This window comes from Thunnus albacares, chromosome 3 (genome assembly GCF_914725855.1).
Source record: "Thunnus albacares chromosome 3, fThuAlb1.1, whole genome shotgun sequence".
Taxonomy (NCBI): domain Eukaryota; kingdom Metazoa; phylum Chordata; class Actinopteri; order Scombriformes; family Scombridae; genus Thunnus; species Thunnus albacares.
Window position 1 is genome coordinate 25493520 of NC_058108.1, and position 27642 is coordinate 25521161.

The 27642-nt window shown below is 39.7% G+C and overlaps 1 protein-coding gene across 1 annotated transcript in view; it reads left to right on the forward strand.

The window, feature by feature from the left end:
* Positions 1-1137: 1137 nt before the first annotated feature.
* Positions 1138-27642, forward strand: part of fhip1aa (FHF complex subunit HOOK interacting protein 1Aa) — a 33522-nt gene continuing 7017 nt past the window's right edge. The window contains exons 1-9 of the mRNA XM_044347248.1: positions 1138-1407; positions 13586-13647; positions 15636-15856; positions 21239-21922; positions 23792-23950; positions 24075-24161; positions 25087-25254; positions 26326-26405; positions 26609-26811. Coding sequence (XP_044203183.1) covers positions 15749-15856; positions 21239-21922; positions 23792-23950; positions 24075-24161; positions 25087-25254; positions 26326-26405; positions 26609-26811 — 1489 coding nt within the window. The 5' untranslated portion in view covers positions 1138-1407; positions 13586-13647; positions 15636-15748. The remainder of the gene's footprint in view (positions 1408-13585; positions 13648-15635; positions 15857-21238; positions 21923-23791; positions 23951-24074; positions 24162-25086; positions 25255-26325; positions 26406-26608; positions 26812-27642) is intronic.

Here is a 27642-nt window from a genome sequence, read left to right on the forward strand (position 1 = left end):
GTGAGGACATGAACTCAATGCCCTCAAAGGCAGCTGTTTAACAAAAGTAATTTTTGTTGAATTTGGTGGCAGGAATCCCTTTCAGATACTCATTCAGCATGAATATCTCCTGATCAATTTAACTGATTTAACACGGATACACAATGGTGCCTGCTCACTGATATTTACGTTTTGGATAAGTGCAGTTCAATTGCCCGTCCACCAGGTGTCACTACAGACTCATCCATTTCGTACAGTCTGCTTTATTGCTTTTTTAATGTATACATTTGATCCTAATTGTTTAAATTGTGGTCTATATAAGCCTATATTTAATCAAGCATCACACATACTGGTGGTATCTTTGTATATATATCTATAGAGTATGGATACAAGATACAGATGGATTTAGAGACACTGAGCTGGCTTTGTACAGAACCAGTTATTATAGAAAAGGTGATGTGAGGATAAAAATATACATCCTACATCTTGCATTTAGTTTAAAAACAGAATTTATTACCAACAACGAGACGATTTTAAAAACCTGAGAGTGTTTTTTGGAGGATTAGCTGGACATTAAATAACAGGAGACTTTCCCATTTAAAAAAAAATCAATTTGACATTCCTTTTGCCTCCATTAAACAATCATATACTGTAGCTCTTATTCGTTGAGCCTCACTTCTTCGTCCAACAGGTGGCGACATATTGTAGAGATTTACTGTGTATCAACTGTGAATGATCTAATCTTATCTTGATCAAAGGAACCTACTGTATATGACACCTGTTTTTAACTTGCCTCAAAATCAACAGAATCAGACTGATCTCGTAATTCAGTCAAAAAAGATGATTAAATTTCTGAAATTCTGATCCAAATTCAGATTTTGGAAAGTGTGTCATGGAAAACTTGTTGCTTTTTCAGGCAGGACCAGACAGATTAAACAAACGGTGTTTGGCTGAATTACGATAATACATTACCATAATATTTATATAGTTTCCCACATACTAATCATGCCCCTGAAGTGATTCATGCTTTCATTGAGGCCACTTATCATTTTTTCCATATCGCTATTTTTCATAAGAGAAACTACAGCATGACATATGAGAATGAAAACAGTGCTCGGGTGGATGTGGGCCTGGTTTAACGCGCAGTGGGAGGAGTTCAAATGAGGATTAGAGCAGTTTCACCTTTGTGCGCTGTGGACCAGGTTAAGGAGCTTGGTCACGCATATAATACCTCCACGCACTGTCAGGCTACTAAAGGGGGAAATTGTACAGCTGTGACCGAGATCGAACCCGGTGATTTAGTCCTTGGGAGGACATACTGAGTGTGTGTGTGTTTGTGGTGGTTAGAAACCTGCAGATCGACGGCGGACCGACTGCTGTGCGCTCTCTCTCTCTCCCCGTCCAACCGGAGGATCCGTCCGTCCGACGGTAAGAAGGAAAGAAAGCTCGAAAACAACACTTAATTACCGTGTTTACACTTGTAGCTTTTACTTACCTGTGAAATTATACTTTCATCGTGACATTTCTGGCTTTTATTGGACCATGTGTGTTTTGTTGTTTTTGTTTGGCTCTGTGATTGACATGTGCGGGTGCGTGGAAGTGTTGGGTATCTCCAAACTGCTGTCAGGGGGGGTAACCAGTGGTCTGCTTTGGTTTATTGAGGGATTCCCAGTAAAAATAACGACTTCATTTTGAAGTTGAGGCAGTTTAAAACTAAACTGCGTACTTACATTTCTGGTCGGTTTGGCTTTCCTGTTGTGTCTTCACCATAGAGACTAAGTAGACCCACCCTATCTGTAGGCTATATTTACAATTTCAGAACCACTGCCAATATATCAGCCACTGCTTAATGACATGTTCTTAAATGTATCTGGTTTCATAATCTTGCAGAAACATGTTATGTCCTCAGTGTCATTCCAACAAAAAATATCCACGTATTGCTTTTGTTAGCTCCTGGTTTAAGTTATTTTACAGCCTATACAGGAGAGGCCTGGAGTACCTGTACCTGTCCTGATTCACCTTTCAGGCCCCGGTTCTAATGAGCTTTGAACTCAAATATCCATTGTGAGGGAGGCAGAACGGTGGTGGTGTTGAGTTACCAGCAAACATCATCAATGTTTCACGGCTGACCATCTTCTGTTTGTGTGTGTGTGTGTGTGTGTGAGTGTCATTCCTCTACAGGTGTTCTCTTCCACCTGCTAAATCAATGTTTATTCTCACCTGATGAGTTTTTCAGGCTGGTTTTGGGGGATAAAAGATGTCAGACATGAATGACTGAAACTAGTTTCTGTCTGTAGAGAAACCGTCTTCTATCTGATTTATAACTCTGCTGCCAGGGAGGCTATTTTTTCCATCCTATTTGTTTGTGTGTTTGTAAACAGATGATAATGACATTAGGTGGACTGGACATTTGAATAATGAAACATATGGCTTTTTCATGAACTTTTCCCAACATTTTTAAAAACAATTTTCTCTTGGTTTGAGCTTTAAGGTTAATTCTTGAACTTGTCTCATGACCTTGGACCTATGGACCTATGGAATTATATAATATACATACATATTTCCTCTTGAACTGCTGGACCTGCATGAATGTTTGTACTTGAATGACAAAAACTGAACATATGTGTCCCATTATTGGCAATCACCAAGCATATTTTGATGCTGATCTTAAATGAGATACTGCTTAAAAGTGTACAGACCTTTTCTGTGACTATAAAAGGATAAATATATTATGAGGATTGTGCACTAATGCCTTCGACTTAAGCTAACCAACCTCTAAAGTTATCACCTAAAACCATTGGTTTCCAACCTGGTCGGGATCCTCGAGGTGTCGTGAGATTAATCTAAAGGGGCCATGGCATAATTATAGGGCTGCAACTAATGATGAATGATTTTTTTTATTCACAATTAATAGTTTTGTCTATAAAATGTCAGAAAATTGTGAAAAATTACCATCATAATTTCTTAGAGTCCTTGTTTACGTCTTCTTTTTGGTCTGATCAGCAGTCCAACATCCAAAATTGATCATATATGACACAAAGAAGTTTAAAATCCCCACATTTAAGAAGCTGCAACTATCAAACACTTGCCATTTTTGCTTAAAAATGGCTAAAATGATTATTTGATTTTAAAAATAGTTGACTAATCATTGCTGCTCTAGATAATTATCAGGGTCAAAGATGAAAAAAACAAAACAAAGATAAAACTACAAAAAGTCTGTCAAACCTGTGATAATGGGTTTCAAGTATTGCATTGTACAAGAGGCCACAAGTTTGGGAACCCACGTGCTAAACTGTCCGTTGCTAATTATGAGCGCACGTGTCCTCCACAAATGTCTGCATGTCATCATCAGATGTGGCTGATGAGGTCATTGAGCTGGTCTTGAAATGCTCTTCATGTGGAGGCTGTTTAAAGCTCTGACGCACTGAGTCTTCCCTGCACTCTCACTGGAGACGGTTTGCTGCGAGGGGACAGGATGTAAATACATCAGGGTTCCTCTTTAGTGTGATCTCATAACAGAAGGTCTTCAGGCGGTGTTTGTTAATGCCGGTACTTTTAAAGGATGTGAAAATACAAAGTTTTGATGATTGTAGGGAAGTAGTTTACTGTGGTTTCAAAAAAAAGCTGCACTTATTTAAGACTTTTATAGAGAAATCTCTCTGATGCTGCCTTAATTTATACAGTGTGATCTCTGCTGTTTGTAATTGGTTACATGCTGCGTAGGCTCTGCTTCATAATCTGTTCCACTCCAGAGACTACAGCAAAGATGTAAATCTGAACAATTTCTCCCACTTTTCATAACGGCATCCAAAACATGAACATAAATGCTTACATGCAGCAAGCAAACTTTATGATGTGAGTGTTTGATATAGTTTCTGAGGAATGAAGGGAATGTGCAGCTAATCAGTCATCTGTGTGATTACTGGTGATGTTCAGATGGGACTCAGGTCTTAAATAGTGGCAGTGCTCGGACCTGCATGAAACTAAGATATTCACACACTGGATCTCTGTTAGTCTGCATCACAGCATGCTAGACTGTGAATAATGGTCATACTAATGTGATTACATGTATAGGTTCAGGTCACAAGTTAGCGATCTGGATCTGATTAGCTTCACCTTGCTTGTTGCTGCCCATAGTAAACAAAATGTTATGAACACGGTTGAATTTTTCTTAATAGTGGTTGCTCTTAAATTAGAGTTGTTTTCAAGAATATTTGGTCATAAACAACCGGCAGTCAACTGGTGTTTTTTTTTTCAAATATTGCTAAAATAGATTAGCAAGGAACAGTTTCTTTTTAAAATCAGTCAGAAATGACATAAAACAACAAAAACCTGTTGGTAATCCAAGTGGAACGGGTGCTGTTGTCAACACAGCAGCAGCAGGTGTGTTTGTGTGTGTTAACCTGTTTCTTCTTTCCCACCGCAGACACAGCCAGCTCAGCTCTGTCCCGTGTTGGGGATTAGCTCCACCAACCCTCCCCGCTCGCGCCCCCACACTGACCCTGAGAAGTAACAAGCAACCTATAAACTTTGTGGCAATAACATTAATGGGGGGAAAAGTGTCAGCTTTTCATATAACCATTTTAAAATTGTAATAAAAGTGTAACATTTTGGCAAATATGCCCTTTTGCTTTCTTTTCAAGATGAAATGGTTGATACCACTCCTGTGTGTGTAAAGTATGAAGCTGGATTAGCCTATTTTTGCATAAAACCTGAAGCGAGGGGAACAACTAGACTGGCCCCCAACAAAATTACAAATGTGTGTTTTTACATTTCTGTTTAGAGATGCTGGTAGATGTATTTTTGAAGTTTGGACAGAGCCCAGCTAGCTGTCTCCCCTTGCTTCCAGCATTAACGCTAAGATAGGCTAACTGCCTGCTGGCTTTAGCTTCATAATTAATGGAAAGACATGACAGTGGTATCGATCTTCTCATCTAATTCTTGCAAAGAAAGTGATTACATTTATTTCAGTTATTTCAAATGTCGAACTATTTTTAAATGACATTTAAAGCCTTGATTTGATAGTCAAAAGTGGAGTGAGGGACAGGAAACATGGGTCGGGTAGAGAGAGGGGTATGACGTGCATCAAAGGTCTGCGGACGTGGTAGTTATTCAACTGTAGCAACCATTAGTCCCAGCCCACCGGTTAACTCACACACCACATATACTATATTGTGAAAATTCTGACAAATTCAGATTAGGGATTTATTATTGTCAGCAACTGGGACATTGCCCAGTTTGTTGGCTTTTTTTGGCTTGTGGGCCCTTAAAATGCATGAACGAATGTCTACTTGTGACCCCTCGTGATGCAAGCTGTTCAATTTGTTTCATTTGAAGGATTTTTAGATCCTTGAATAAACAAAATTATGCAGTAATTCACAAGAAGAATATAGAGAAGAGTCAGAAAAGATCAACAAAATTTTGTGTAACAGAAATATTTTTTCTTTCCAATGCCTTTCAATTATCTAGTTAACTCTTAGATTTTTCTTAGGGCCCCTTGGGGGCTGGGCAACACCATGTTCCAGCTTAGTACAGAGAGTTGCCCTCTTTTCCCTCACAAACTCTCTGTGCTATCTTCAAAGGCCTCTCCTTTAGAGTAATGTGAAGAGAATAGAGATTGTAAGAAAATCTGGTTGAACCACTTCTGTTGTTCAAGAATGAACTGGAATGAAGGAACGTGTTATGTTCATGGAGCCTGTTGCTCTGTTTTATGTGTAAAGTCACTGACGTGAAGTAAAATTGTCAGAGGAGTCATTAGGAGTTTGCATCTCTTTTGCCTTGAAAATCATGAGGAAAAAAGTCAACAGATGGAAAATATTTTAGATAGACAATATCCATGGCAGGAAACCGATAGAAGGGTGAAGTCACTTGAAGGGAAATTTAAACATTTTCTTTTCTCAGATAAATTCTTTAACGCTTTAAAGGTAACGAAAGTTTAGTCCTCACAATGAAAAAAGGAAACAGAGCAGAGAAAAAAAAACAGGTTCACAGTTATCCACACCCAAGCAAATATTTGACACAGATGAGCCCGAGAGGCATTTTGGTATGCACTGCATTCCTTTTTAAAACTCCATGTTTCGAGTCAGCTGTGTACCATAGATTTTTCACTCCGTTACATATCAAAAACCCTCTTCACATCCATTTGACTAATTACACGGGTGTAGCGCTGCAGCTCACTCTCGTCTATCTGATAAACATCTCTGAACTTCACAGACATGCTGTATCGTCTGTCCTCCCCCTTCCATTCCACATGCAAACACGGCTTTTTATCAGTAAGTAAGATGTGATGCAAACGAGCTACAGAGGAAGTAGCAGGAGCACAGATAGGATGTACCCACACTAAACACATTCTTATCACAGACAGAAGTCTATTGTAGAGTCGGAAAAGGCTGAGGTCTCCTCATACCAACATGAAAGTTAGAGTGATGTCACCAGCCCCGCATTGTGTACATACAATATAGTAATTTAGCTTGTGTGAGTCACAAGAAAACAGGGAAAAATGTATTCAAAGCAACACAGAGGACATGTCCTCAGTAACATTTCTGGAAATTTGTGCAGGTTTATAATGACTCAAAGAGGAGTTTCATTCTACGATGACACACATAGATGTTTTTTAAGACTGATTCAGTTTTTTTTCCAAATGTTGAAACTTTTTAACCCTCATATTCTGAGCCTTCACAGTATCTCCTCATAATAATCGGTACCAAACTTCTGAGCCATAAATCTTATTTTTCATTCATAAATACCTCATCAGACATTAATAAATGGGGGATTAATCCTTAATGAAGCTTTCAGAGACCAGAGAGTGTATTCTTTAGGTTTTATGGAGAAAAAACATTCACAATCGCATTATATTATGGTTTAATGTTACCTAAAACTAAAGGGAACAAAACAGCCATAATGATTTCAAAGAATGTTATTAAATGTGAAGAATGCTGTAACATATTTGAATAACTGTGGCTTTAATTTACCCCTAAATTAAGGATTGCAACTAACAGTTATTTTCATTATTTCATTAATTTTTTCGTCCATCACATTTTCCCAAAGTCGTAGTTGCAGATTAAGTTTCTTGTGATGGACTAATTGATAAATTATCTGATCATTGCAGCTCCAACATGAATAAATAATCTTATTGTTAAATTGTTATTTTTTTTAGAGGCTATTGCAACCTTTTTTTTTTTATAATGTGATTTGGTTGGTAACTTGGTTGGTAAGCTCCAAGGTCATAGGTTACTCCCTGGGCGGTGAAGTCATAAAATCAATACACACATACTATATACACTATACACTGTACATGAATTGACAGGTGCAAACATAGATAACACTTAGACTTGAATATCCATGGCAGGAAACACAATGTCCATAGCCCTTCCAAGTCTTATCTCTTCACTGTAGACTAAACTGAAGGAAGTTGCTGCACGTGAATCTGACCAAGAAGTCTTTGATATTAACAGTGGTGCATGTGGCCTCTCGTGTCCTCTGGCTGGCCTTTTATAGCCTTTATCTACTTCATAGAGAGCTCAGTGTTCTCTCCCCTTTCTGGTTGTTTGGCACCACTGCTGTACCGATTGAACTCTTTTACCTTCTCCTTTTCTTCCCTCCCAGTTAAATGAGGCACCTGAGTGTGTGTTTGGACATGTTAATGAATCTCTTCCTGTGATGAGTGAACAGTATGGTAGGAACATCTCTCTGAAACCAGTTTCGAGGTGAACACACCCTGTTAGCCTTCACGTGCATGTGAAAATCCACAGACGTGCAGCATGGAGCAACATGCTTACGTAATCGGTCTTATCAGCTAAGCTAGTTACAGTCATTATTCAGCACCTGTTGGCCTGGTGTTGTGTTGTTTAGGAAACAGCCTTTCGCAGGTTTTGAAGGGACTTGATATGGAAAATTTTACTGTATGTCTGATACAATGACATTCATTGGAGGCTCATTTCAGTTTCCGTACAACAGGTCCCAAACACTTGCTATTCTTACAAATATAGGAGATAAAGTCAGGAAAGCAATATTCAAATGATATTATATATTATTTTAACATTCTTTACTCTTAGATGAGTAAAGAATATTTCTGTTATTGTCTTTTGATGGAGACCAAAGGAGAATGGATCTTGTTAACCTGCAACTTTTAATTTTTCATAGTAGTCCTTTAGGGTTCTTCTCATTTTTTTGCATCAGACTCAATGCATTACACAGACTTTAAAGCGACCATAATCTTTCTTTTTTTTATATTAACAATGTATCAAATGACTGTGTAATGATGTGTAATGTGAAGGGGTCACTCATGGTTATGGAACCACAGAAGAATTATCAGCCCACTCTGCAGTTTCCTTCAGCTCTGCTCCTTCAGCTTGTGGCTAATTGTTTTGATTTTCCAGCGTACAATTTTACTGTTTTTGGTTCAGCCATCACTGCTCTCATAGTGTCATTTTTCAGCTGCAGCAGTTTTAGCAAAAAAGCTGTAAAAACCTACTGCTCTACCTTCAAAGCACCAAACAGCAAAAAGACACAGTAAGCAACTAGCTGGTAAAAAGCGTGGAGCAGTTTAGCAGCTAAAGAGCCAGATTTTCCCTCAGGAGTTGGTGGAGACCAAAAACAAAGCTTAAAAAAACAGTGAATATTGGACTTACATTCATCAGGTGGTCAGAAACATGACTCCAAATGAATAGTAATGCCGCTTAGTATCTTCAGTGTAAAATTCTACTAAATAAACCACGTCTTCAACAGCCTTTCATGTCCACCTCCAGCTTTTTCATTGGTCAGAAGTCCTAAATGACCCAAACGATTCAGGACCGATTATGCTGCCAGAAAAACAAACAACATTTATTTGCTGTCATGAAAATGAGCTCGGTTAGTAATTAGTGAAAAATGTTTAATCTGAGCGTAAATTGCTCCTTTTGAAATTTAGTAGTTAAAAATAGTAAGATGCTGTCCAGTCATTTACGATATTCTTATCTATTTCAACTTTGGAATCTGCTCTGACTATGAATTCAATCAGAGTCTGTCTCTCCTAAAGATGAATGGTCCATCATAGAGGTCACTGCCCCGCTGGCTGAAGGGAATAATAGAGACATAGAAACTGAATGGCTTTTCCCTTCCTGCTGTGTTTTTGATTAGATAAGGATGGTGAAGACTATAAATAGTAAGGACAGGCGCTCTCTGGCCCTTCAGTGACTTCACCTGTAGCCCTAAATATTTCAGCAGCTGCTATCACTTTAATGGGCCTGTCTGTCACTGGGTTGCCATGGCTGCCCCCTGGCCGCTGTGAATTTCTCCTCTGTGAGAGAAGAGACTGTAAGACTGGACAAATGAAACTCAGAGGACTGGCTTATGATCAAATATTTATTATTCAAAATGCCTGACTGAAGACAAAAGACTATTTTATAAAAGAAAAAGTGTTTTTGTATATTTTAAATTTCATATCTACTCTGAATGCTCATAAAACAAGCTTCTGTTCTGGAGGTTAAAACACTCCTGTTTCGCAAGAAAGATGATCTGTATTCTGAGTCAAGGGTGTGTGTTGCCTTTAAGCTGTTTGTCCAGACCACGCCTGTGTGTATGAAACCCTCAGGGATGTCAGAAAGCTGACAATGCCTGAAACCAGATAAAAAAAAAAAAAAAGATGACAAAATCCCTGAAGGCGAACATTTCTCTCTCATGTTTGCTCTGTTCGCTCCTATCAGCCTGGAGCTTTATGTGTTTGTTTGTGTTTTTTGATTCGCCAGAAGCCACTTTGCCAAAACACAGAGGTGCAACACAATAGCCCACATTCTCATTTTGTCATTATGTTTACCTTGGGAGTGAGGAGACGAAGAGCCTGTTGCTCTTTATGCAACACCAAACCATTTCCATTGATGTTGAATAGAATGGGGAAATTCCAGTTTTCTGCCATATTTGTATAGTTGTAAATAATTACTTAAATCGATGCACCAATTTGCTGTTGGCAATGCAGGAACAGTAGACATGTTTCAGTAAAAAATGCATTGTATGTGACACTTGTGCTGTAATCCAAACAAGATGAGTCGGGCTTCTAAACAATACCAGAGCCATTATAGAAACAACACACAGTAAGCGTAAAAGGTTTGGCTCCATTGTGTTTAGTAATTTACATGTAAATAAGACACAGAGATTAAATGAGGGCTTTATGTTTTTGGTGTGCTTACTGTCAATTACCTTAGACTCACAGATAAAATAACAAAATAATCCTCAAAAATGGATTATTTTACAAATTATGTTGCATTTGTGTCTTTTTATGTAGTCTGTATTTGAGAGCTTGAATGTCAAAGTAATTTCAAACTAAGTTTATGTTTGAAGTCCCCCTCTTCTCAAAAAAAATATGATTTCCCTACAGTTGGATGTTTGAGCTGCAGAGTTTGACACTGAAAGGCTGTTTTCACGTTTATCTGCTGAAAGTGGAAAGTTTCTCTGTGCTCATTGAAAATCAGATTTTTAAGGGGCGGGTCTATGAGCAGGATTTGTGACATGACATCACACCTATTTTGTAAGCCAATCCCGGTCCATTATGCAACTTACACAAGTGTGATGTTGAAACTTGAAGCGTCCAGTGCACATACATTGAGAATTGACTTTCCAGAGAAGTAGGACACATCTTGTGTTCAGCTGTTAAACTGCTAAAACGAAAAATATTTGCATATTCATAGATTCGGGAGTTTAAGCCATAACCATATCAGACATACATTATTATTCCAAGCATAGTATTTTTATACAGTAAATAATAAAATATTACATTTCATATTGTATAAATAGAAAATTATTTGGGAAAAGGTCAAATAAACAAATGTTGTTTATGCAAAGCAGCAGCCATTTTCCCCTCACCTCGTTGTGAGGGGAGAATTTTTTAAGAAAAACATTATGTGTCTTATGCATCTTACTGCAATGTGTTACACTGCATTTATTTTCTGACTGATAGATGATAGATACGTCAAGGCTCATTGTTCGATTTAATATCATGATACGTAAAATGCAACATAAAATGCTGATTGGCATTGGGTGGAAGAAAGGGATTGTTCAATTGTCAGTACTCCTTAATAGCAACATACTGTATGGAGAGAATGAATGAAAAACACTGCCAGAATGACATTTATTAGCATTAGCATTGTGCTTTCCTAAAAAATGTGATCCTGTGACATCTAATATGCTCTCATGTAGGAAAGGACGGATGTATAATGTACAGTACTGCCTTTTCTCCTGTTCTGTTTATTGTGTCCTTGGCCGTGTAGCCTGTGGAGATAACAAATATGTGTAATCATCAAATTGCCTTAATTGGATAATTGGAAATGACCAGATTGGAAGAATCCAGTGAGAGCTGTATAATGATGAGACTGGCATGCCGGCAGTTAGAGACTGTAAACACACACACACACACACACACACACACACACACACACACACACACACACACACAATACTGTATTCTCATATAAACCTTCAAATAGTTTAAACTAACTCTGATGCACACACACAAAAGATGTATTTTTAACAACCTACATTTTGACGTGCGCTCTGCTTGTCCCATTTCTGGCTCTACTGTATTTTAAGCTATTTCGAGCAAGTAGAACAGTGTCTTGTGGGTAACTGTAGACTCTCCCTCTGTGACAGCATAACAGTAGGTACTGTAAATGAGAGCACGATTTAGGTCATGACTTCCAGTAATAGGCCTGTACTAGATTTGTAGAAAAAGCACATTTTTATCCTGCAAAAACAAGAGGCTTTCTTGTGCTGGGTGAAAAAAATGCATATTTCAAACCCTCATTGGATAATTTAGAGTATTATAAGATGTTGGTACATTGAATCCAAGTCTTGACCTATTTGGCTCATAGTTCAAGAGAAATATACTTAACTAAATGGGGCATATTTGTGAGTAGGAAGGCAGTTGTTGCCAGTGTATTGTTGTCTGAGAGGGACTAACAACTGATTACATCAGGCTAATCTAGCAGTCTGTTGTAGCACTGACAAAAAAAAAGAAAATTAAAAATGTATTCAATATTGCAATATTTCTCTTTCTGTCCGTCAGTCCACTGCTTAAGTCAAGACAGAAATATCTCAACAATTATTGGATGGATTTCTGTGGACAAACATTCATGGACCTTAGAGGATGATTCCTAATTCGTGATCCCGGACTTTTCCTCTCTCCATCAGGTCAAAACTTTAATTTGTCAAATACTCGAGAGCGACCAAATACCTGCAAAACTAATGACATTGCATTACATTAACATTTGTCAGTGAGCATATTGACGTTAGCATTTAGCTCAAAGCAGCACTGTGTCTAAGTACATCCTCACAGAGGTGATCGGCTAGCTTGTTTTTAGTTAAATCCACTTATGTGAGATGTTTAACAGAGCTGCAGGCAAAATGTGTTTTTCATCTGTTTTTCATCACTGATATTGGAGGTATGATTACACATTATGATTCAAGTTATAAATGTTTAAAATATGGCAACCATTCTGTTAAGATTGGCAATCAACAGCTGATGATTGTGGATGATGTCTAAAACCTGCTGCTTTCGATTGGAAAAGGAGTTTGGGGCGGCTGTATCTCTGTTAGAGCAGGCCGACCATTAATCACAAGATTTGTGGTTCAATTTCTCTCTGTCCACGTGTCGAAGAGTCCTTGAGCAAAGACACTGTGCTTAGAAATGCTCCAAATATATGTGCATGCAACAAAAAATGTAAGCAACTCACATTGGATTTAATGCATAAATGTAATTTACAAATGAATGTAATGAACATGGGTGGCCTAAACTGTGCTGCTAGCGGAAAAAATGCATGTATGAGTCCACAGCGAGGCACAAAATCAGCCTGAAAAGCCGAAATGAGTGTTTGATGACTCGTCTTAGCACACTCACCCACACACACACATCCCTCTCCATCTGTCTCCCTCTCACTCTCTCTGTTTACACGACATCACGCTTTTATGAAAGGGTGCTTGTTTTCCAAGAAACCCACATTTTTGAATTGCTACCGCCCAAAACATCAACAGCCGATTAAAGCATGCAGGTTCAACAGTAGTTTTATGCAATCTGTGTATTATATTGTACATGAAAGTAAAACCTAGATTCTGAGAGTTTTAAAGCTGCAGGGTCATGTGACATGATTCCCACGATGGATGGTGCCGGTGCTGGAGTGGGCAGTTGTATTGTTGGTAAGGGACGGGCCTCTCACAGTTGAGAAGGACGCCAATTGCATCACGGCACTAATTGGAGGGGACAATAGTGTTATTCTCCTGTGAGAGAGGGATCATGAGGATGTGATATTGATGCTAAATTCCTACAGAAATATTAAGTGCTGACATATGATTGGTTTTACTTATTTATGCATGTAAACACTGTTGTCATTTTTCTCATACCTGCTCCTTTCTCTTAAGGCTTTCTATCACTCTGCTTTTCCTTTTTTACTCCTCCCCCTCCTCCTTCTCTCCCCTCCCTTCCTCCTCGTAACCTCCTCCTCTCCATCCAAGTGGCGTTCGGAGCAGCTTACTCATGTCCAGTCACTTCCCACCATGCCTCGCCTCTCATACGGACACTCACTTCCTGCGCCTCACACATCTTTGTCTTTTTTTCTTTCTTTTCTTTTCTTTGTGACAACAGGACAAGAATGAGCTCTTCGTCTGCTTTAGCGGCCCGTCCCTGTTAAAGATGCTTCAGCAAAGGTAAGAAAAACCCATCGACACGCTCTCCACGCTGCTTTAACATTCCTTTTCAGGAATCCAACCAGCTGGCATTCTCCTTTAACCAAAAGCAGATGTTGCAAGTTTGACTGTGTGCCTTGTTATGCCTAAACTCTGCGGTTGTTGGGGATGTTTCTGTGGTACTGGGGCAAAGTGAATTCAAAAGAAGGGGGCTTGCTGTGATTGGTTTAGAGGAACATTTAGGGGCAGGAACCTCAAAGCTCTGGTTTGGTATTGTGGTGTGCAGCTGCTGCTTGTTTCACAGTTGATCCCCTGCGGTGACAGAGTCCATATCTTTCTGTATTGGGTAGTGAGTGTTAAAGTTTGTCCTGAGTTTGTGTTGGTGTTCAGAGACAGATTTGTTTAGCCACTCATTGGGAAGTTTGTTGTTAGCCACGATAGCGGTGTAGCTTAAGGGATGGCAATGTCAGTCAGTCCACCACTTAGGTGTGAAACATCTCAACAACTATTTGATGGATTGCCATGAAATTTTGTACAGACGTTCATGGTCCCCAGAGGATGAAGTCAACTGACTTCCGTGATCTGTTGACTTCTTATCTAGCGCCACCATGAGGTTTACGTTGATATTTTGAGGGAAATATCCCTGCAACCATTGGATGAGTTGCCTTGAAACTTGGTACACACATTCATGTTCCCCACAGGAAGAATAGTTATAACTTTGGAGACTTTTAGTAGCCCAATATATATATAATATGACTGAATACATGCCAAACCAATGACATCTAATGATATCCCCTTCAGCGTCAGTGCTTTATAGCAAACATTAGCATGCTAACATGCCAAGCTAAGATGGTAAACATTACCTCCTTAGCATTAGCATGTTAGCATATGTGAGCGTGTTATCATTGCTACTCTTAGCATCTAGCCCAAAGCACCGCTGTGCCTTACAGAAGTGCTTGCATGGCTGTAAACTCTTGTAAAATGTTCTTGGTTGTAGGAGGAATCATGTGTAGGATCTCTAGAGCGTGACTGTGATTGTGTGATTTCAGATTGTGATGATAGTCATGAAAAACATTCACTTGTTGCAAGCAGATAAAACACATTCTATCATCCTTCCTCTTGAACTGAAAACATGTTATATTATGGAACCGGATTTAGCTGAGATGTTGTTTTAGTTCTTAATCCTCTCATATTAGGGATTTTAAAAAAGCACAACTCTCTCTGTTCCCAGTGTTGTCAAAGAAAACCTCTGTCTTGTTTTAACAAGAATCAATCTTTCCAGTAATGTCCTCTCCAAGGGAAACAACAAATTAAGTCCTTTCTGGGGCAAAATATGGGCAACTTCCAAATTTCCATGATGCCAATGTGAGTGTTGGAACTGACTGCAAAGCTGCCCTTAAATATATAAAATATAGATCTATATAATCCAAACAAGCGGTGTGAGGAAATCAGACCTCGCTTGCTTAAAATCTTGTCAAATATTTCCTCCAGAAATGAAAACAGCACATACCAAAATCATGTCTGATCTACAAAACAAGCAGTTTTCTTTTTTTTTTCCTACCCTCTCCTTACTTTTTTTTAACTCTCCACAGTCAGCCAGAGTAGTTCACACCCAGTTGTTGTTCGTCTTCTGATGTCAAAAAATGTTTCTGTAATGAGAGTGATGTCAGGGGGCCTGCTGGAATCCGCTTGGGCGTCTGAGGTATTCCAAAAGCAATCTGACAGCTCTGTCTGAAGTCCAGAATGCAGGAGGCAACTCTCCGAGCCAAAGTCGAGCCTGATGTGTCTCTTTCTCTCCTCTACTGAGTCATCTGACATTGCCTGTTATTGTTCTCTTTCCTGCATGCCTGTCATAGTTGCTGTCTAGCCATGCAGAGGGAGAGAAGGAGAGCAATGTACAGCAATCACCAGTCATATCACTGCAACTATGCTGCTATTTTATGAAGCAAAAACCTTCTGTTGATCTGAGTTTGATGACGTGTTTTTTTTTTTTTTCTCTTCCTCCTCAGGTCCTCTGTGATTATTCCTCCTCCTGTGGTTATGGTTGCACCCAGTAAGCAGTCAGGAATGTCTTCCTTCTCCTGCCTATGACATGGTTTAACTCACGAATGATCTGGTCACCATGATGGCCTCCATGGTTGCCAATGGAAACCAAGACGGGCAGTCTCTGGTCTTGAAAGGGGTGGATCCAGAGACCTGCATGATTGTGTTCAAGAACCACTGGGCTCAGGTAAACTCCAGCACCAAGTCAAGAATCCCACAACTTGAAGAAATAGTTTTTGGATATACATTAGAACATTTCCAGATATACGCGAATCAGCTTTCTTGCGGAGAGTTGAGGGTAATTTATGATAGGTCACTCTACACTTTTGATACGTGTCACTCGACAGAAATTAAAGAGTCACATGACGTTTTCGATTTATGCTTCAGCGAAAGGTTACGAGCTAGTTAAACTAATTAAACAAGGACGTTCGTTGCAAGTTATTTAAAATTACAAAAACCACAATATCAATAAGGAAGTTCAGTGAAAACTACAATTTCCATGGCGACGTTAGTAACACGACCCAATCACATTGCGCGACAAAATATGACGCTGTCCGCAACATAGCTAAATTCTCCAGGTGCACAACATGAAAGGAAAATGTTGAAAATATGTTATTTCTGTCATCGACACTTATCAAAAGTGTTGAACAACCTACTATAAATTAGGCTTTAGATGAGAAGATCAGTATTACTGTCATGTCTGTGCATTAAGTATGGAGCTAGAGCAGGGAGACACTCACCTTAGTGAAGCCTAAAGACTGGAAGCAGAGGGAAAAACCTAGCCTGGTTCTGTCCAAAATCAAAAAATCCTCCTATTAACACCCCTAAAGTTCACTATTTAATATGTTGTATCTCATTGGTTTAACATGGACACAAACATAAATTTAAAAATGACAATTTTATCCCATTTACACCTGGTATTAAAATGTAATCTGGATATACCTGGATAAGGAAAAATGTATGTTAATGCAAGGTGTAAATTCACTGGGATCGACTCAGCCAGACCACATTTGGAGGTGGTCAGGCTCGTGTTATGATTGGTTCTCAGCCAGGTGTAAATTCAATCTGTACAGTCACCTAGCTCTGCCTCTTCCTGCCAGCTAAAGCAAGCACCACAAAAGCTACAACTAAGTAATAGTAGCTAGAAGTCTTCCCTTGCAAAAAGTGATTTAGAAATGAATGACTTCCAGATACAGATCACATGTTAATCCCAGGTTTAAATGGGGCCTCAGTGCTTGTAGAAGGAATTACGTGCTGTTAGTTTTTCTTCACGAAAAACAGTGGTTCCCAAACTTTTGACCTTGTATTCACTTTAAACAAAACCTCTATGTAATTTCCACTTCTAAGTGACACATCACAAGTTACACTAAATCTGCATCAGCACACGCAAAGAGTGTCAAGGTTGTTCTTTTTAAGACACATATTCTACTTAACTTGTGCCTCACACTCTGACAGTAGAAACTGACTCCAGTGCTGTCCCAACAACACTAAACTTTGTGCGGTCACGGCCAGTGGAATCTTGGCAGTGAGACGCCGACTGTCTCAGACTCCTGGCTCTTTGCAGCAGCAGCAGCAGCATGTGTCCCTGTTCACCCCTGTGGGACCTGGCAGCCTGCTAGACCTACTCCTCCCACACCAACATGAACAAACTTTATACGTACTGACATCAGTATAACACTAGCCAGACTTTGACGGGATAGAAAAGTGTGTTGGTACTTTAACTAAGTGTCAGCTGCATTTATGTCTACAGTAGTGGTTGTCAGTGTGGGGTCTGTCAATGAGGAGGCAGCATGGTGCTCACAGTTTTAATTAAGCTGAATTCCACTGTGGCAAGCTTGTGTGTGATTTGGTTGGAAGTTGTGTGTGTACTTTAAACTCTTTTCCCACATTCAGCTGCTGAAGGCAAAAGTTTCACTGGTTTAAGACGTACGAGCACGATTTGACTATTCTGGAAACCACTCCCAGTTCAATATGAAACTTGCACAAGTGTGAGGTGGAAAGTTGAAGCCTCCAGAAGCACATACACTGAGAATGGACTTAACAGTGAAATAGGAGACATCTTGTGTCCAGCAGTTAAACAGAAAATTACATTCATAGATTCTGGATTTTGCAATGCAGGAGTAGATGTAACTTTAAGAATATTTAACAAGGTAATTTATCTTTTTTGATGCAAAAACTATATCATACACTAATTATTATTCTGAGAAGAGTATTGTAGTATTGGAGGGGATCTTTAACAGTTAAATTTGTTATCAGTGCAGTTTTCAGTATTCAGTGTTTTTTTGGGTTTTCTAGTGTAACTCAAGTGCCTTCCTTGGTTTCTTGTGGAATTATATTATTTTATATTACTTTGATCAGTTGGTCTTGAAGGTTTATTATTGACCTTTAGAAATAGTTCCTAAGCACACAGTCCACTTAAAGGAACTTACTTTCCCCATAATTACACAGAGTGCTAAGAATTTTTTGTCATACCAGTTTGATATTTTTGGCGGGGGTGTTGGTGAATCACTCTAGTGACAAGCGTCATGTTGGATGTATCTGTTAATGTGGCTGGTGAGTTCAGATTGATGTGGAGGCCATGTGCTGTAAGTGAGCTTTTATTGTTTTGATTATAAACTAACATTATATAGCAGGTCACCGTGTTTAGCGGGGTTGACATTGTAGTCCAGACTAGTGACAGACTATGTGCTGAATATGATGATTGATATATATGACTTTTATTTTGCTTTTTAGGCTTCTGTTGGTTTGAAATAAAATGGATATACTTTGTCTATTATAATAATATAAAAAACCATTTTTTGTGTGTGTTAATAACTACCTGAATTGAGCTTAATAATAAACAATAAATGAGTTTGTCTCTAGCTGTCTGCTTGGTTTTAATTTTCTCCTTTAAGCTGAGATTGACATTGTAATCAAAAATACAAGAGACTGACTAGTCCCAGCTACTGACTGTGAAGAGAAAAAAAAAAAAGAGAACTCCCTGTTCCAGATTAAAGCTTGTTTTGCTTTAGGCAAACTGGCAGCACAATTTCACTCCTGCAGAGTCTTATTTCCATGCGTAGTTAATCTGTAGCCTGATAAGAGTGCTCTTGACTTTGGTTTTAGTTCGGAAAGCCTTGAAATCCAAGTAACATGTTGTAAGTAATATTGGCCTTTCACCCTCGTAAGACACCCTGCTTGGTTCATCTGAAGATTAGGTTTATGTTCATTTGCTGTGTCTTATCTGCTGCTCTCCAGGCCTCACAGAGCTCATTGTGTTTGTTGTGACATGCAAAGTGAGCTGTCTGTTGCTGCGGCTGCCAACAATCTTTAACTATAGACCGTGCATTGTGGGCAGTTTGCTCCCCGTCACTATGGCTCTTCAGAGTGACTCGCTCATACCATTCATGATTAATGCCACGTAACCTCCTAATAAATCTGTCAGTTTTATGAGTGTGCTTCTGATAACGTTTGTGTCACAACACCCCCATCCAGTGTACATTTAAGAACATATTCAGACCTCAGCTTTAGCTCTCAGACCTCAGACTAAACTGGACCATTTGATAGACCAAAAGGGTCAGGATCACTTAAAATGGCTTTGTCACTACTCCCATCCCTCAGGTGAAGTTACGTTTGTGGGCAAGAAACAAACATTTTCTGTTTTCTGTTACAGACAGGAAATGTCACCTAATTAATATTTGGGGTTTGTTTGTAACTGCAGTGTCTGCACCTGCAGTATAAATCAATAATTCAGTGCATTGTCTGAACGTGACACTGTATATGTCATCTAGTATCGAAAATGCACAAGATGCTTATCCAGGCTTGCACTTTACAAGCATATTAATATGTAGACCCATGCATTTTAATGAGAAACCTCCAAACAAACAGATAGTGCCACATTTTAAATGTTAAAATTCCTGTTAAGAATGTATTTATGCACGTTGTTACCTACTTGCTTGCCTGTGGTGGTTTTTCTTTAAGTGTTAAGCTCAAAATATGCTTTAAAGTACAGACTTTGGTTTTAAAAAAAATGACACACATTTCAGCATTTTCATGATTTTTCTGATATGATTATAAATCACTTTCACTTGTATTTCTTAAAACTTCTCATTTATTCAGGGAAGTTTCATAAAGAGCACAGATTTGATCTGCTGACTACTGAGAAGTTTAACCAGAGCGATTGTGGTTAATGAGGGAAGAGCAAAAGCTGCTCTTTCACTTTCCTGCACTCAGATTTATACTGCAGGTGGTGTCCTGTGATGATTAAATATGAAACAAGTTGGTTAGTTTTAAAGAACAGAACCTCAAAACAGAAATATTATTCTGTCTGGCAGAATGAAACTTAATTTGAATGGCAAGAGTGGGGAAGCAGAAAAGATATAGTCTATAAATGTGAGACTAATTTCACTGCTCTTCCTTCACATCTACAATCTGAAAAACCTCCCATGACTCACCCTACTGTTGTGCCAACACCCATCATTCACCTGGGTATGGTCTGTAGAGAGAAATAAAACTCAAAGCCAAGACCAGCCAGAGCTGACGTTGATCCAGCCTGAGCCAGGTGCTTGGTTGCATTTGTAAAGCCGTATAAACCATATTCTGACAAGTGGTACAGACTATTAACTGGCCTGTCAGCGCTCCCAGACCTGCAGCAAGAAAAAAAAATCACACTTACTAGCAGCTGTTTTACAAATAACACACATACTCTACGCATCAAAGTTTAATAAACCTGTAAGGGAATGCCTGATTTTCATTTAATTGCACTTAATACTATCCCTCATACTGAATGTGAATATTTTCTTTCCTTATTGTTGAAGGTTATTTGAAAATATGAATAAATATATTGCTGTACAAGAGGTTTATTAAACCTCAACCATATCTGCAACTGACCTTGATAGTGTCAGTATCATACCAGCAGGAAGATCACAACCACAGTCTGACTCCTGCAGATGTCCAGGAGGTAAAATCCTTGAGTGAATCTCAAACTTTGGCCCCTACCTGTCACCGCAGTAATGGCTGGAAAGCCTGAACTGGACTGATGCCCGAGGCTCAGGCCACTGGGCCAGGCCCCCTCGGGCTTAGGCAGGGATTATAAAGTCTGTTCTCCTGTTTCCATCAGCCAGTTCTCTTGTGCACAGCCAATTATTGTCATGGCAGCAGTGGTAGGCTGGGGACACTGGCTCCATTATTGTTACTCTGGTTTCTACGCAGCGGACACACAAGGGAAGGGCTGGATACACAAAGGACTGTTTCACTCTGTGCTACCAAACTGAGTTTATCTGTGCTGTGCTGCTGGTCTGTTTACACTCCATATTTGTTGATAGTTAACCTGTTAGGATTAGGAAAAGGATTTTACCTGTTTAATGAATGTATTAGTTTTACTTTAACATGGTATACAAGCGCTGTCTGAACAAATGAGTCAGTGGGTGAATTTACTGAGTAGTACATCTTCACACAAAGAGATACAATTCTACAATCTGGCATTTTTCCCATTCTGTGCGGGTGTATTAATGTTGTAGCAGAAGCATAATTTAACTCTTGACATTGCAAAGTTCAGTTCAAGTAATATCCTTCTTGTCTCTTGCTATAGGTGGTGAAGATCCTAGAAAAGCATGATCCCCTTCGCAGCAGCTCTACACTGCCCTCCCTAAGTGTCATCAACCTCAGCGGTGGCTCTAGCGGCGGCTCTCGTTTCGGCGGCCCCATCCCCGGAGACGAGGCGAGCGCTGTGCAGAACTATGTGGAACACATGCTGTTCCTGCTAATAGAGGAGGACAGCGGTCAGGTCGGCGCCATGGGCCCCATCCTGGAGTTTGTGGTGATGGAGAACGTGATGGAGCGTCTCTTTGTGTGGAGCCTCCGTAGAGAGTTCACTGACGACATGAAGCTGGAGCAGCTGAAGATGTACGAGATGCTGGTGGGCCAAGCACGCCAGCCTCTGTTGCATCACAAACCCATACTGCGGCCGCTCATGATGCTGCTGTCATCATGTTCGGGCACCGCAGTACCAGATGTTGAAGACGAGCTGGTGCTGCTGCTCAACCAGCTGTGCTGCGTTCTGGCCAAGGACCCTTCAGTTCTGGAGCTGTTTTTTCACACTAGCGAGGATCAGGGAGCCACCAACTTCCTCATCTTCTCCCTGCTCATCCCCTTCATCCACAGGGAGGGCACAGTGGGCCAGCAAGCCAGAGACGCCCTGCTGCTCATTATGTCGCTGTCTGCTGAGAACGAGCGAGTGGCCAAACACATAGCAGAGAATACCTACTTCTGTCCGGTCAGTCCTTAAAAATAATAAGATACTTTTCCCTCTCCCTTCCTCTTGCTCTCTTTCTGTGGTTTTTTATCTGTAAATCTCCTCAGACTCAGGCCCTCCCTTTTTTATTTCCCTTGTTAACTGAACCTTTTTGAATGAAGGACTGTTTGGACTTAATAATCATTATTACTCCCTGACTTTTCTGTGACCAGGGACTTAATAATCAGGATAAAATATTTGACAAATTAATAGATTAGATAATGAATCAACAGCTCAAACTCTTTCCTCTCCTACAGACCCGCTCGAAAGATCAAGAGATAAGATATAACAGGAAGCCAAGTTTAGCATCAGCAGAAAGAAAGTGAATGAGAGAGATGAGTTAATTATAGAGGCTGATATAGGGGAAAAAAAGGAAAACACAAGAACTTAGAGATTGCTTAACCTTTAAGGAAAAATCTTAAATTGCTTTTACCAACATGGCCATCATTTTCTCCATCTGCAGTCCATATTTAACAGTAAATCTAACTAAATTGGACATGACGTACACTTGGGGGGAAAGACAGAGAGATGAACTAAAACATCTTTGGCACTGAACGTTACAAATGTCTGGCATTCATAGGATTATGGCACGGTTGCAAGCTAATCCCATGTAAATAATGCCTATTACCCACAGCCGCAGACAGCGCAATGAAAAATTGCTTTTGATGCAATGCCAGTTTAACAAGAGGAGTCTGAATTTAATTGGTTCCACTGGCAGGCAACAAGGATAATCCTATAGAGGATGTATACATAAATGCAACACTAATGATGCACTCATCCTACAGTTAAATGAGACTGCGACGCTATAGGCTCTGTTGTTTGAAATACTGCTCTGTAAATATTAAGAATTACTTCATTAAGAACAGACAGAATGATATCAACACTGGCCCTGAGTTATGCTGAAAGTATGTTGACATTAATGCATTAATTAGTGACCTAATTACCATATCACTGTGATTATGGGAAGAGCGTTATAGGCAGTAAAACACTCTGCTGCTCAAATATTTATTAAGGTCTCGGAGTTGACATGTAGGAGGCATAAATCCATATGCATGCTGTCTTACTATGCGGGGAGGAACAGGTAATATACTGTATGTATGTGAAAGGCTGCTGCAGTGCTGTGCTTACATCTGCATTACATTATCCAAAAGGGGAAAAGAAGAAATGATTTCCCAAAGTGTTTTTGCTTTGTAGTGAGTAATAAAATACTGTAATAAGTCTGTTTTGTGAAGCTGAAGGTAAAACTGACTGCAGAGAAGCTGTGTATATACTGCTACATTAGACAATATACAGATTACATGTGCTGCAAACCCTATGTTTACAGTCTGTTTTCTACGATACATTTAAAATATCTTATCGGTTGAATCTTTTTCAGAGAGTAGTTTTGCTGAATGGCTGAATAGCATTAAAGACAAATTAAAATGGGATTACAGTTTAGCATTAAAACACATTTTCGTAAGTGCTCTGAAAAACCTCTATAACAAATGGTGACATCTGTGTGCCGGTTCTACTGGATAGAGTTAAAAGACTTGTAAATTAATAAAGATGGTTTCCAGATTCATCATGTGGAAACTATGAATTTCTGATGTTCAGATATCTCACTGGATAAGTGCAAACTCTGCTGCTGGTGGCACTAGAGGAAAGGTCTGAGGAACACCAAAGTCATTAGAATTCATCCTTCAGGGCACCATGAATTTCTGTACAAACTTTTGTGGCAGGTTTTTTAGATAAGAGTGGACCCAAGGGTGGACTAACCAACAGACTTTCTTACTAAATGAACAGGGGTGAAACGTACAGTACCAGTAGTCAATAACATTGACATTGATGTTGACACTTCTCTTCCTCCCCCAGGTGCTGGCCACAGGGCTGAGCGGCCTGTACTCATCTCTCCCCACCAAACTGGAGGTTCCCAATGAGGAGTGGCACAGCCTGCACAGAGAGGACTGGCTACAGATGCCGTCCCTCGTCCAGTTTCTTAACTCACTGGAATTCTGCAACGCTGTTATTCAGGTAAAAACATGTGAGAGAGCTGCATGCATGATGACTCTGCCCACATGAAAAATTTATTTACACGTGATAAATGGCTACAGCCTTCTACTTCACTGCACTCTGAACTAATATGTGCTGTTCCCAGGTGGCCCACCCTGATATCAGAGACCAGCTGGTGAGCTACATCTACAACGGATTCCTCGTGCCTGTTCTCGCACCAGCACTCCACAAGGTGGAAACTACTCCTCTCACATCCGTGTAATTCCCCATAGACACCATGAAGCCCAATTTATATTTTCTGCATCCATGTTGCTAACGATCATGTGGGCTGATATATGCAGTGTGGAACGGATCACAATTTATCTGGTTTTAGTGCTGTTACGCATTCACTGAACGGACATTCCTGGTGTGGTCACAAAGATGGTAAAATCAGGCAAATTGTGACCTATTCAACACGCCCTGTCTGTGCTAAAAAACATGTGAATACTCAGATATTCACTGTTCAGAACCACATTTCTTTGAGACTGTATCCATGCCTTAAATAATCCAGGGAGAAGTTGTAATCAAACATTTGCCATACTCTTCAGTATCTACAGTCCACTCATTGTTCTGGACCGCATTTTGGCTATTGCCAAAATACAGGAGGGGGTGTTTAGAAGACAAGGAAATTCCTGTGGAAAATCATGTGACACACTTCAAAGTACATTATCTTTGTTCAGATGAAACTTAAATCATAAGACAAGCCATTTTTGGGGTAATTTTGGACTTTAATAGTTATTAGAGGGACATTAATTAGTGTCTTTTGCAGTCTGAATGGGATTAAAATTCTAAATCAATGCATGCATTGTTAAAATTTTCCCCCCAGAGGAATAAATCCTGTTCTAACGTGGCTTTACTCAGTAGTTTCATTTCCAGAAGACCATTTTAAACTGCTCTGTTTGCTCTGAACTCTGCAGTGCTGCAAAAATAGGGCATGCAGATTAATAAACAGTCTGTAGTCTAATTTGTTTAAGAAAATCTACTTAACATGCAAAAATCTTGCTTTATAGACACATGCAACAGATTCTTCTCTGGCATCATGATCTTATTTGTTCTGTAAACACACACACCAACATACTCACACTTACTGCTGACTAACGAGTCCTCCCTCTGTGTAGCTGACGCTAGAGGAAGTGATGACCACCACAGCGTACCTCGACCTCTTCCTGAGAAGTGTCACTGAGCCAGCCCTGCTGCAGACTTTCCTCTCCTTCATCCTCCTGCACCAACATGAGAGCGTCCACATCTTAGATACTCTGGTCAGCCGCATCAACACTCCCTTCCAGGTACGGGATGGACCGAATAGGCAAAAAAACACTGATGAACTCAGGTTTCTAAGATTTGAAGCTACCCCAGAATCCCTTGGAGAAACTTAAAATGTCAGCGCCCAAGCTGGTAGATTGTTGCCATGGTGATGCTCAGTTGCAGTGGCTTCTTCTGTTAATAAAAGCAACTGATAACAGCATTGGAAAAGATTCCTATATATTGAAACATCTTGTTCAAATATTTTGCTAAAAATGAATCATTAACATGAATAAGTAACGTGTTCTTTACATTGCTGTTCGACTGTGTAAATTGCCCAAGGAGTTCCCTCCAGTGTTTGCAGACAGTCGGCTTTGACGCGCCTGCAATTCAGTGAAAAATAAGAAACATGTTTGTTTTTCACATTTTTCTCCTCAAGCCAAATGAAACTTCGATTAACATGCAGATGCTCCACATTTAAGCTAGTTTTGCTCTCCTGTTTGCCTTTACCTTTGATGCACAACAGCATTTTTAAGGTAGCCATGTTTGTTTTCCAGGTTTATGTTGCATGAGATGTCAGTTTTTAGAGGTGTTGTGCCTCTGATTGAAAGGAGCACTTAGAAAATTATTGGCAGATAATTATATTTAAACTTTATACTTTACAAAAATGTCTCAAAACTCAAGGCTAACCAAAGGATAAATGCCTGTACCACTGAGGATAACAACTTCCTGAATAGCTGTATTTTACAGATTGTATTTTCAATTTATTTATAATTTATTGAAGATCCTTTAGTCTATAAAATGTCAGAAACCAGTGAAAAACATCCATAAAAATTTCATAAGTCCAGAGCATCACCAACTGTCCAAAATCCAAATATATTGAATTTACAATGGTTTAAAAAGGGGAAATCCAGCAAATCTACACATTTGAGAAGCTGGGAACCAGTGCGTGTTTGGCATTTTTGCTCGATAAGCGAAGTAAATGATTCATCAATTATCAGAATAGTTGTTGATTAACTGACTTATCATTTCAGCACTAGTGTCAAAGAAGACATTTGGAACAGTTTGCTGTCATTCACATTTGTCTCATTGTATCTTTCCATTCACCGGTCCAGCTGGGCATTGTGTCACTGGCACTTTTCCGCACTCTCATTGGCTTATACTGTGAAGACGTGATGCTGCAGCTCGTATTGAGGTGAGTAGCACACGCACTGCTCGCTTATCCCACTTATGAAGCGTCGGTACATCTAATTGGTTGTACGACGTGATGAGCTTTTACTCTCTGCCTCCCACTGTGCAGACTTGTGCTACCATCTGTCCTCTCACCCCCTCCCAATACCCCTCCCACAACCACCCGTCGGTTTTCCTAACAGGATCTGTTCCTATCTGCCTCCCCAGGTACCTGATCCCCTGTAATCACATGATGTTGAGCCAGAGACGTGTGGTGAGGGAGAGGGACTGCTACTCGGTGTCAGCAGCCAAGATCCTGGCATTAACGCCGTCCTGCTGCTCTCCCGATCACAGCCCCCCGCCCCTCCGACAGCTGGACTCCATCCTCTTTTCTAAAGGTGCAGAGACTCCCAACAACACCGGCACCACAGGTAAGAGGGGCAGGACATTGAAGGGACATTTTTAGTCTGGTTTATTACAATGTGGGTCTTATTTTTGCAGTTTTCATTGGGTTATCATAACATTGTAATCACTAAAATAATTGCTCTGATCTGAGAACACGGAGACATTGCTATCATGAAGTCTGATGAGACAAGAAACATCAACACTCAGATGATCATACAGGTTGTAAACAAGCCATCAGTTTTGCCAGATTATCTAAACCACTTTATTTGACAGTAAAACAGAAAGTTTGCACACCTAAAATGTTGGTAATAATCCCTCACACACAGAGAGTTTATCTGTAATAATTTTGCCTTCTGGCCTTTGTTTAGCTAAGTGGTATTTATTTACAACCTGCCTGATTGTCTGACTGCTTTTGTTTTTTGCCATGTTGGGCTTTAGTGATGTCTCTATATTTTCAAATCTCAGCAATGAACTTCGTCATCACAATGATGTCAGATGAATTATCCAGCCAGCCATCACTTAAAGAGAGTATATGGTGCACTATATGGAGTAGAGCTAATTATTATCGTAGTTGAGGTGTCCTGAACAGACTGCAGGAGAGAGGAGAGCTAGATTTTAATAATGCCCTTGGAGACTACTGAATATTTTTGAATTTTAAAGTACTCTATGTGCTACAGAATAGTCAAAATGTATGACTGCTTTTCAACCATATTTATAATCGGCTTTTATAGGTTGTTTTTTTTCTTTTTATTTGCTGCTTTCAAGTCAGCTGCAAGGCTGAATTCATCCAGCAGATTTGAATATTCGTAACCCCGTTTGATTGTGTGCATGTTATGACCTTGGGGTGTGCAGTCAAA